Here is a 12,230-nt window from a genome sequence, read left to right on the forward strand (position 1 = left end):
TCCTGTTCCTCCTCACGTTCCTCTAGCCTCTGTCAGAAAGCACATTCTGACAATTTTCTCTGACTGGACCAAGGTATCCCTCCCCTTACACACTCTGGTTCTGTAATTACCTTCTGCTTATTACATTCATGGCATTACAGCTGCCTGTTTATCTGCTGCCTCCCCAGCTATCAGGAAGCGTCTTGGGCATCAGGAGATCCCTACTGCCTACTCGCAAGCACTACATCACCCGCCCTAACAAATGGGCCCACCTCCTCCAGTCTGCATTTTCCACCAGAGCTTGCCTCGTCAGATCTGGCACCTGCCTAGGTTCTAAGGCCACTTTCCTGTGCTCATGACGGGAGGTGTCTATATTCTCTGACTGCATCTCTTCTGCTTGAGACATTTTCATTTAGCTGCACAGCAAAGTCCAGGTTAATCTTAAAAAAGATGTCAAAGAAATGACTACAGAGCATTTCTGCTTGGGTCCCTGCCCCACCCAGTAGTTTTTAATCACTGTAGTTCCTTTCCTGTGATGCTTCTGCTAGGAGATCTACTACATTTTAGTGTCTCTTTTCCTGTGACTTTCCAGTGTGGCACTGGCACTGATGTAGCATTTGATGACATCTGTAAACCAAGTGGCATCTCAGAGCCACACCTCGATTAAGTACACACAGTACATGAATGAGTCTTTACTCACCCTCTTCATTTCAGAGCTGAGGGGAGTGAGGCTGGGAGGGCAGATCACAAGTGCGTTACAGTTCTTTCATTCTAAGCAGACCCTTGACCTTCTAGGCATTTCTACAACCAGGCAGCAGCTTACCATCAAAATGCACACTTAGTACAGTAGTATTTCCAGAGAGCTAAAGCTAAATCCCCAGTGGGCCCAGGGACATGTCCCTTCTCTTGGAGCTGTGTACACCTCGGTACCACCACATGGCCAGTGTGTGTCTTCTCCCTTCCTTTCGTTTTGCCTTTTCATTAATCTAATCCATGCTGTGACTGCCCTGGATGAAGTGAATGAATAGATTTTGTAATGGAAAAGGAACTTCTGAAAGATTAGCGACTAGTAGAAAGAGTAAGTGCTGGTCAAATGCGGTTTTGGTGAATGATATATTTCAAGTCGCTCTGATGTGGCAGTTGTGAGAGCTCATAACACCCTTCTAAAATAATTGGGTCTCTAAAGTGGTTCCAAAAGATTTTTGCTTGACATAAATTCTCTAAATTTCCAGGCTTTCTGGATAAAATAGTTGACTGCAATGCCATCTTTAACGTGCTCTGCTCTATGCTTGAGAAGATCCATCAGGAGGCTCGGAGCAGTCTAGACAGAGGGAGGCTCAGGTGAGATCAAACAACAAGATAAAGAGGCAGAGAAAGGTGTCAGGAAGGAATATTTAACTACGAGCTTCTTGCCTGGGGCACCTCTGAGTTACACATTTAACCGCCTAGCAATCCTAATTTACTCTAGCATTTTCCCACAGGGTCACTAGACACCAAATGTTGACTCTTTATTTCTTACTCAGCCCCCATGCATGAGTGGCATCAGTGTGATTACTTATTTTTCTCATAATGAGGTGTAGTTGTCTGCAGAAATTACTACTTTTTGCAGAAGTGAACAGGCACCATTTAGATGTTCCTATGTTCCCTTTCTTCTTAGGAATATCAGCTACAGGATAGGGAGCCTGCACATTGGTGCTGGCTCACAAGCTTTCTTCCACAGAAGAAAGGGCACTGGGTCTCTGGCCCTATGCAAAAGACACTTGTGCTCACAGGAGTACACAGCATTTTAGGCTCACAAGTATTAAAATGTTGACTCCATTACAAACATGTGCCCCGCTTCTTGTGGTACTGTGGTTGGCACACAGGGCCGCACATATTCCTGGCAAGTATTCTACCACTGAACCACATCCCTAGCCCCTGAGTTTTCCCTTCCTAATAGGGCAGTTCAGGCCAGGTGTATGTTGCTTTAAGAAAGCTAGACATAAAACATTAGAACTGACACCAATACAGACAAACTGTGCAATTACAAAAAGAATTCCTGGCTTTATGTTGAGATTCACCATGGGGTTCCTCTAAATGTTGCTCTTCCCTAGTGCATTTAGATTTCACAATCAACGAACATTTCTGTTTACAGAATTTTAAATTTGTTCTCCCATTAGGGTTCTAATAAGCAACATGGTACAAATAAAAGGAGTATGGGCTTTGAGGTCAAAGAAGCCTGGGCTCTAATTTAGGCTCGCCATTCACTTGCTGTGGAAATCTGGGTAACTAGCTTCTCTCAGAGCAAAGGAAAGTGAGGCCTGGAAGATTCTGATTACATCCACACAGTCATCACAGCTCCTGACACCACAGAGCGCCATGTTCCCCTCTCGGTGTTTCTGTATCTGTAAAACACACACCCCACCCCTCTCCAGTGTGCTCGTGTAGCTTGAGTGCAGTGAGTGGTATCTGTAACAGCACAAAGACACATGGGTTCACAGCTCTCAGCTCCCTGCCCCCAAACAGATCCTGCTTCTACAAAGACCAACTCCTTCCTGTCACAAATGCCCCTAAGACACGCATGATAAATAGAACATTCATTTGTATTCTGCCTGTCTGGCATGAATGTGAGGCCTCCTGTGGCTGAGGACACAGGCTCTGATGCTGCCCTCGCCCTTGCTGAGGTCATCGCCTGACCTGTGCCCGCTGGAGTGTCATCCACTCTGCACGTCCTTCCATATTAACTCCCAGTTCTTTCCTTTCTTTGGGTTCCCAGTCTATATGCCCTATCCTCTCCTTGGGGCCCAGTGTATTTTTCAATGACTATAAGTTTGGATTTTATTCTGAACACAGATAGTTATCCTTAAAGAGTTTGGAGCAGCTATGATCTGATTCACATTTCACAGGGTCTCTCTGTATAGACCACAGGCTGGAGAGGCTAAGAGCAGTGGCAGGAAAGCCAACCAGGGATTTGTGGCAGTGTTTCAGATGAAAAGTCACAGTGGCTAGGACAGACTCAAGATATGCTCTAGAGGTAACACTCATGGCACGGGGAGAGGGGATGGGAAAATCCAAGACTGAAGACTGGGTGTGGTGGCTCTGGGACGAGGTAGATGATGGTACTGCTGATTGTGTGAGCACCTGTTGTATGTCTCTTAAGGGTCAACTGTACTACAACTTCAGCTAAGTCAGTTAAACAGCACAGGAAACTAGAATGTTCCTTTTGCAGTGAAATATAAGCCACTGCTCTGATGGAAGTGCCCTCCCTCTTCAGGTCTTCACAGTGTACAAGAGAAGGGCTCTGTTCAAGTGTGCAGTTCCCAGGAAAGGGGGAATTCCCTGAGCACCCTTCCTGTGTGATGCAGTGAGCTCCTCTGCCTGTGTTCGTGTTCTGTACCGCTCATGTCTCCTTTGTATCTGGAGTGTATGGGGTTTTCCTTGGGAAGCATCTTGTTGTGCCACTGTCTCCCTGCACTCAAGCAATGTCTGAGGAATAGGGAGCATGAGGAATAGACGCATACACAACACAGCTGGCTACCAGTGCGCTCGGAGTCAACATGCAGGCTCTACATGAACTGTTCATGGGGAACTGAAGACTCCATCGATGTATCGTCTGTCTGCCACACAGAATCCCGTGCACCGTCTGTGCTGCTGCTCCCCTCCACCACCAGTGTCCCCTCCCCGCGCGCCTCAGCATGGTCTCCTTGAGAAGCAGCAAGTGAAGCACAGTAAAGTGGTGGGCAAATGCTGCCTCTGACTCTCAATAAAGAGGCTGAGAGGGAGCTCCCTGGCAAAGTTAACACTTTTCTAGGTGGAATTTTCCGAGACAAGCAGTAATGAATATTGAAAAGAAAATAATACTGTAAGAACTTAAAAAAAAAAAGAAACTCAAACTAATAAAGTATGTCTACACTTCAAAAGGCAAGAATAGGGTCATTAAGGAAAATCATTAGCATGCTTTTCTACTCCTTTCGGCAGATAACAGAAAAATGGCCCCATTTCAAAATGAGAATGCATAAACAAGCAGAGCCACATAGACCTCTCCTGGGCAAATCCTATTCTAAGTCTTCGTGCTGCAGAGTGGGAGGTCCCTGTGTTTCTGTGATGGTGTGAACTGAACTGACATGCTTCCATTTCTCAGCAGCATCTCTGTCACACCAGCATGCTTCAGGACATGTGACGGCTGAGGAACAACAGTATAAAGGCAACAACTAAACAAAATGCCAACAAGCCCAAGGCCACAATCAGAAGGGCGATCCTATAAACTGAGAAACTGACTAAGGCTTTTATTCACTAAATGACAAGTTAGTATATTTCACTCACTAAATCCAGGGATCTGACAGTGATCTATCTTCACTGTGCCAAAAACTCTCCCACCCAACTGTTAAAATTAGTGAATGCATTTTGTTTACTTTACTCTCTATTTACTATTTGCCACTGATGCAAGGAGACTCCTCCAGATGCCAAGTAGGTCAATGATAAAATGAAAAAAAAAAAAAAACACCTGAAACTTTGGAGGAGATATTTAAAAATAAGGCTTTAAAAATTTGTCTTCCCAGAGATCTGACTGGAACACACTGTGAATAAATGACTATAGCTAAGTACATGAATATTAATAGGGAAACCCCCTGCAGTGTTCGTCAATAGCTATGACCTGATGAAATAACTACAAACAATGCACATCAAGACTTTACAAAAGCTACTATCTTCTGTAAAGTTCTACAAACTTCTATAAAGTACAAGTTACTATCTATCCTAAAAGGCAAAAATTATTTTTAAAGCCCCCAAGGTTTCCTTTAACAAAGATATATGTTTAAACTGAGGTTTTAGGGTTTGTTCCCCCCCCCCACCCCATACTTACTACTTTTTTTCTTTAAAAGAGGAAAGAAAGAAAGAAAGAAAGAAAGAAAGAAAGAAAGAAAGAAAGAAAACAAACTAAGTAAGCACCAGAGGAAAGGACAAGAGTATTTGGTACTGGGACTGTCATTAAGTCCACAATTTGATTTAATAATGGGATCATTCAAATTCCCCACTTGCTGCTATTATTAAATGAAGCCGTATGGTCAGGCCAGAGAAAGCTGAGAGAAGCTAGGTGTGTGTGGAAGGAGTGGAAGGGCTCCTCGGTCTTGTTCTCTGGCTGGCCTCTGATGACTGAACAGTACGGGAACCACAGGCTTCATGCAGCACTCACGTTGCTCAGTTTCAAGTGTCATCGCCTGTCTTCTCACTTGAGCTGAGTCACAGTGGTAGAGACAAGTGTAATCCATCAGGCTAACGCTGCTGGAGGAGAGAGCCCAGCACACAAGCCCTGTCCTTGCCAAGGCGATGAAGCAGGTCACTGTGCCAGACATCTTCCCACCAAGTTCACAATAGAGTTCCTGAGCTAATGGGGAAAATCTAAGTACCTCATAGCCATGTGTGGGCAACAATGATTTTTACTAAGTAAATTTACTTTCTTCTGTGTTAAAGAGGATTTTCTTAGTCACTCTTGAAAAGAAGCCTACTCCCCAGTACAAAGTTCAAACCACAACCATGAATGCCACCTCTTCTGTGTAAACCCTAAATAAATCTTTGCCAAACTGGTGACCCTTCAACTTCTGAAAACAGACTCTTACAGCAAGTGAAAAGGTTTACTTTGAAATGCTTCTTGACATAAGAAAATGGAGAGCAATATATGTAAACGTGTCAATCTCAAGTGGCTACAGTAGTGCGAACAGTAGTAAATAATACCTTGGATAATAAATCCTAAGCTTTTGCCAAGGATATGGCAGAGACTGATGTAAAGGCCGAGTGTACACATAAGGTGAGCATAAGGAAGCACATGCAACTGTGCACGTGTGCCTGACAGCACATAATGTGGATTGGGGGGGCAGACACAGATAAACAAATATAAGACTGGACAGAGATGGCTGGAGACAGAAGGAAGGACGCTGGCTCAGCTGTATCCCTGTAAGTTTATTGGGGTTTCACATTCTAAAAGCAAAACAAAACAACAACAACAACAAAACCCACAAATGTCACTGGCAGGTCAAGTTCTATTGAGAAGGCTAAAAAAAAGTTGCATCTCCTTCCTAGACAACTCAAAACAATGCATTCTTAGAACATAAATAACTGTTACAAAACTCACTATTATGTAAAAGACATAGAGAGCAAAGACCCCTGACTCTACAGAGTGAGTGCTCATTAAATACCCTTGAGTATCTGAAGCTATTTAAAAGCTATTAGATTGGCACCTGGAACCCCACACATCTACTCTCCCCTGGGATGGAGAGGCTGTGCCTCTTCAATCATCCCCTAAATGCAAAGAGGTTTGACCCCCATGCAATAGATAAAAGTCACCCAAAAAATGAACAAAAGAGGTGTTTGGAAAAAGCAGAGCACCATTCATCCCAGCTAACGACTTGTTCATTATGAGTGATGATGGATAAAGACTTCTCACGCTGAGATGAAATCAAGATTTATATGCATTGTTTCCTCTCCCAACTTGTGGGAAGATCATCATCATTTAATTCTATCTCTGCGGCCAGTGATGGGCATCCAGAGAGCTGGTTATCAAACGGCGCAGTCAGCTGGCAAAAGCCGAAACGTGCAGTTGGCACATCTGGACAGAGCCGCCACAGCCGAGGGTGAACAATGACTCCTGGCACGCATCCAAATTGCTTGCAGACGCTAGCAGGTCTCATCCACAACCGCCCCTACCAGCATCTCCCTCTCTCTCTCTTTTATGAGAATCAGATTTTCATTGCTCCATTCAATTGCTCTCCTCTGCCATTTTTTACAGCTCTTATCGTTCCCCTGGAATATGGCCTTGAGACAGCTCATCCGTGTCCTTCACTGTGTTATCTCTTCTAACTTTTATTAAAACTTCAGCTTTCATCTGAAGATAGCTAATTAAATCTGGAACAGATTATATGCCTCCCTTAAAAAGAGAACACAACTATTTTCCTCAAGCTGAGCAATGCCCTCTTCCTTTCCAAAAGGTGAGCTCAAAGGTATTTTTAAAAATTCCCTTCACTTACAAAGCTAAGACACTTGACTTGCCATATACGGGCTGACTTTTAGTACAGTAGTCTGTACAGTACAATTTAGTACAGTGGATAAATCTTTGAATTATTCTTGAAAAGAACTGTTCCTTAATATTGGTAATATTTGTGTTCTATATCCTTTAAGTATCATATCTAATAGCACAAGCCTATTTTCTGCCCCCCAAAAGATGGTTAATGAGGAGTTAGAGATTAATAACTACATGGGTGCATCAAACAATTTATCTTTTTAAAGCCATCTTTGTAAGATTGCCCTCATTTAGTGAAAATGGAAAGAATGTCCTCCTACGCCCATATCGTGAATCCTAGTAATTGAAAATGCCCCAGTGTAAAATTGTGTGAAGACATGAAATGAGAAGCAGTAATTCAAGCTTAAGGTTTAATTTTGATTCCTGTGGTGCTGGGGACAGAAACCTGGACCATGCACATGCTGGGCAAGCCTCTGCCACCAAGCTATGCTTCTTATTCCTCGGCTTGGATCTTTATGTTTGCTTGTTTTTTGAGACAGGGTTTGTCTGTATAGTCTTGGCTGTCCTTACTTTTTTTGTAGACCAGGCTGGCCTCAAACTCACAGAGATCCACCTGCCTCTGCCTCCTGAGTGCTGGGATTACAGGTGTGCACCACCACACCTGACTCTTGGTTTAGATTTTAAGACAAATTTACATTAACTAACGGTAAACTCAAAAAGTTTACCATAAATTATTAATGATTGGGTGCCATAACTGATTTGAACACATTCTTCTCACAAATGCCATTCAGACTCAGTTCTTTCTGAGGTCCAGAGGAAGCTTTAAAACTCACTTTTCCCCCCCTAAACTATAGTCTTGCTAATCAGCCTTCTAGAAAGGATATCCAAAACAATGTAGCCAGACATCACATATGTGTGCATGTGCACAGGTACAAGACCACACAGACACATACACACTGCGCTCTCTCTCTCTCTCTCTTACACACACACATACACACACACGCATGCACGCGCACTGTGCTCTTACACACACACACACACACACACACACACACACACACAGCCTTTTAACTAACTGTTAAGCTCCTACTGCCACAGTATAATCTAACTAACCCACCTGAAATTTTCTGGGATCCTTTTCTTCGCTTCACTGCCTTTAGCAAGATCTCCTTCATGGTGACCTTCGTGTTGTCCACCTGAATAAGGGAGAACCCATGAGCAGCATTTCTGTAGGAAGACAAGCACAAGACAGTTATCACTACAACTTTCACTATACCTGGGAAAGCTTCAAAGTAATAGCACAGATAATGCCAGATAAGAAATCTGCTGGGTGTGGTGGCGCACACCTTTAATCCCAACACTCAGGAGACAGAGACAGGTGGATATCTGAGTTCAAGGCCAGCAGCCAGGTCTACAGAGCCAGTTCCAGGACAGACAAGGCTGCACAAAAACAAACAAAAAACCAAAAACCTGTCTTGGGAAAACAAAACACCTACTTCTCAGGTATCTGTGAGGGCATTTAAATATAAGTAGCACCGAGTGAACTAGGTCAGGGTCGGTGCCTGCTTCTCTAATCTTGCACACTGAACCTAATTGGTCAGCTTGGCTTAGAGGCGCAGGAGTCTCCATTTGGGCTTGGGAGCCAAATCCTGCAACAAGGACCGACAACTGACAGAACCTGACTTATGTCAGTGGATGTCACTACAGGCAGACACTAGGGTCACAATACGCCCCTTGGCGTACCAGAGAACAAGAAAAGGTTCTTTGTAACTGTCCAGTAGAACATTGGTCTGTCCATCCATCTTCTGTTGTTATTTTGGTTTGTTTTGAGACAGGGTCTCACTATATAGACCAGGATGGCCTCAAACTCAGAGAGCTCCGCCTCTCCCCTGGTATTAAAGGTGTGTCCCACTATGCCCAGCCCATCCAGCTTTTAATACACAATCTGTGCATACTTTACTATAAAAAATTTATTCAGTCCTAGAAAATCAAGCAAAATATTAGTTTAAGCAAAAATAAATGAAAGACAAAACACTAACACAGCTTGCAAGCTTCCTAGTCAAATTAGGTTGGAGAAGGATTCAACTAGATGGAAAAAGAAAAAGGAAAATAATAGCAAACAAACAAACAACAAGTATGCTAAAAACAAAACAACCACAAAAATACCCAGTAGTCCATCACCCAGGTGGATGGAACTTCAGAGACTGTTAACCGCAGTGACAAGTGTCACAAATACGACCCCCTACGCTTGGGCACTGGAACAAAACAGGCTAATTCCAAGTAGCACATGTAAAAAATGGGACCAGAGTTTCCAATTCCGTAATACGAGAATTGCTGTAAGGAGTTTGGTCACATTCCCACTTCCCCATAAGAATCTCAAAGGGGAACATAGCCAAAAACCACGGCAGAACTTAACACTGACAAGAAATCTGAAAGAAAAGCCAAGCCCTGGGAAAGCTTCCCAATGGCAGAACAGGTTAGAAGCCCAGGTTAGACCCATCTAGGTGGCTGGTTCTCCACAGGGGCTACGGGCTGATCTCAAACCAAAGACCCAATTTGTTTCCCTAACACAGAGACATATCCACAGCACCCCTCTCCATACAGCTTGCTGTTTAATCCTTGACGTTCCATTTGTTAAAAAACACAAAGCTGATGCTGCTCTGGCCAGCACAATCATCCATTTTAACTTGGTGAAGGTTCTTGCTATCGAACAGCAGGCCTGAGAACTGTCAAGCTAATTTTACTGAACACTTTGTTACTGAATCATGCCTGAGCCCCAGCCATTCTTTACCTCAGAAGCTGGACCTCATCCCAGAACAATCTTTAAAAGTTTATTTTACTGATCAAAGCAAAATAAGAAATAGCTCTTTAAAAACTCTCTATTTTGGGAGTGACGCTGTAAGCGATACTCTGGCAAGAGCACTGATATGTAAAGGGCCCTGTGCATTTAAAAACTTGCGGGTGTTTGCTTTGGCACCAGGCCAGTGACTATTGGAACAAATGCCAATCAACCACACTCAGATCTGCCTTCCCAAGCTTTCTCCTTAGAAGTTAGTATGTCCTCCATCTGTGACAGTATGTTAGGTGATAGATGAGTAGGGCCAAAAAGAAACACAAGTTCTCGGGGAATTTGCAAACTAGTACTGGGCCAGGCCGCACAAACTCTCATCCACCTGGAAGCTACCTGAATGATGGTAATTTTGCCTTTTTATAAACTGCTGCATTGCTTCCTGTTCTGTGGCCGGCTGGTAGCGTCATTCCAAGCCAGTGTGCTCAACTTTTTTGGCAAAGGGCTTAACAGGCAGTTTTGTATCTGGACTAACTTCCATAAATTCAAAGTGTCCTTTTAAAAGGTTTAAAGCAAAGGAAAAATCCCCAGCCTGTATTTTTCTGTCATTTTACCAAAACATACCTGGGTGACAAGGTTAAAGCAAGCAGAGGAAATCCCTGGCACTTCCCATCCACAGGCCTTACTGATAAATTGTGTAGCAGAGGAATAAAGGATTACCTTCTGTATTTTTTCATTACACTTTTCTTTTGTTACAGAATACATAAATCCATTGTGGCACAATGTAATATGTATCACCATGCTACACCTGCGGACGCTTCCGCGCGGCTGCCATGTCTGTGCAGTCAGGAATGATAAGTGAACCACCCGTGAATGTTAACGATAGTGATCATTCTGAGGTAACTCGGCTCTCCATCTTCCTTTACAGCCTCCAAGCTGAAGCCAGGGTAGCAAGGTTCATGAGAGGAAAATGAAAACAACAGTGAAGGGAAGGGGCAAAGCAGCACTTGGAATGTGCGTCCATGAGTGTGTGCTATCTTACTCTGGGGCTCCATTTCCGTAAAAGCACGCACATTAAAAAGAGAAGGTGGCTCTGCCCTGCAGACCACACTCGGCTCCACCTAGTGAGCTTCCTCCTGTGAGGTATACACCTCTTTACCTCCAGACAAACACACATTTGGGTCTTTTTTGGGCATGCAGACACACAGGAGGGGGTTCTGAGGGTGAAGAATGCAAAAGTAGTGGTCTTATTACCCAGCTAGGCGTGGCTATTAAGTTAGGCTCCCATTTAATAAATAGAAATGGAGATCTGCTACCACAGTTCTCAGCTTGACTTCCAAACAGTCTGGGTTTTATGCCTCATTTCTTTACATTCAGCGTTTTTTATGGGCTTTCTACAACATCTATTGCAATACATCTTTTAAAGCTGCTCTTATTCCACAGAGGACATTGGGTTTGAGACTGAGAAGACAATGGACTTATAGGCAAAGCATGCTGCTAGCCGTACCTAATGTCCCCTGGCTGGCATGGACAGGTTAGGTCACACACAGATACAACATCTGGGGTCAGGACAGGGTATTCTGGGAGTACTAAGCCGAGACAATGCCCTCCTGCACCTCTGTGGGATTCTTGTGTAGGTCTAAGATGAATCTCCATGTCAGAGAGATGACTAAATGCTGCCAAGAATGTGTCAGTCAATTCAATGCCTGCTAGCCACTGAAGAACGCATGGGCATTTAGAGAAAGAGAACTCACTCAGGAAGCTCACTGCTGTGCCTGTGAAAAGCCACAGACACCAAAGAGGCTTCTGGGGGACGAGGGAAGCCCAGACTGCACTGCACTTGAGACTTTTCTACTTCAGCCTCTGAAGTGCTGGGATTTTAAACTTATGTGGCTGCTTCAGACTCACCCAGAATTTTAACACTAGCATTTGTCCTGGACAGTGTTTTTCTAAGTGGTAAATACAAGGTGACAGGAAGATAGGGACACAGGTCCTCATGTGAAAGCATACTCTCTATACAGGGGCAGGGCAGGAGCTGGATGCCAAGGGAGAAAGTAGTTCATATGGGAAGGAAAGCACACAGGCTGTCTGAGAGTGAAATGCTGTAACATTTCAGTTGTAGCCCTGCAATGAAGTCCCTTCTCTTCAGAACTGTCCTGAGGATAAAGCACAGAACAGATACTAGGCACCTGGGCACTCAGGAGTGCCAAACATGGGAGGTGTTTCTTACGGCTGGCTCTCTGTGTTTGCCTTGATCCAAGTCATACTCCAAAAGAAGAGGCTTCACACAGCCCTCTCTGCTCTAGCTCCTACAAAGACTGTTCACTGGGAGGAATGGAGTGGATCTCTACATCCACTGCAGCACAGAGGCACTAAGTCTGTGATTAGCTGCTTGGTGGCCACATTTTGGAGCACTGTCAGCAAGTAGCTTTGATCCAGGCATCAAAACCTCCCTGAAGGTCAGCATTCTGG

The 12,230-nt window shown here is 44.1% G+C and overlaps 1 protein-coding gene across 4 annotated transcripts in view; it reads right to left on the reverse strand.

The window, feature by feature from the left end:
• Positions 1–12,230, reverse strand: part of Mapkap1 (MAPK associated protein 1) — a 212,760-nt gene that overhangs the window by 81,269 nt on the left and 119,261 nt on the right. For all 4 annotated transcript variants that reach the window (XM_051166492.1, XM_051166493.1, XM_051166489.1 and 1 more), the window contains one exon: positions 8,088–8,197. In XM_051166492.1, coding sequence (XP_051022449.1) covers positions 8,088–8,197 — 110 coding nt within the window. The remainder of the gene's footprint in view (positions 1–8,087; positions 8,198–12,230) is intronic.

The sequence above is a fragment of the Acomys russatus genome, chromosome 24, assembly GCF_903995435.1.
Source record: "Acomys russatus chromosome 24, mAcoRus1.1, whole genome shotgun sequence".
NCBI lineage: Eukaryota > Metazoa > Chordata > Mammalia > Rodentia > Muridae > Acomys > Acomys russatus.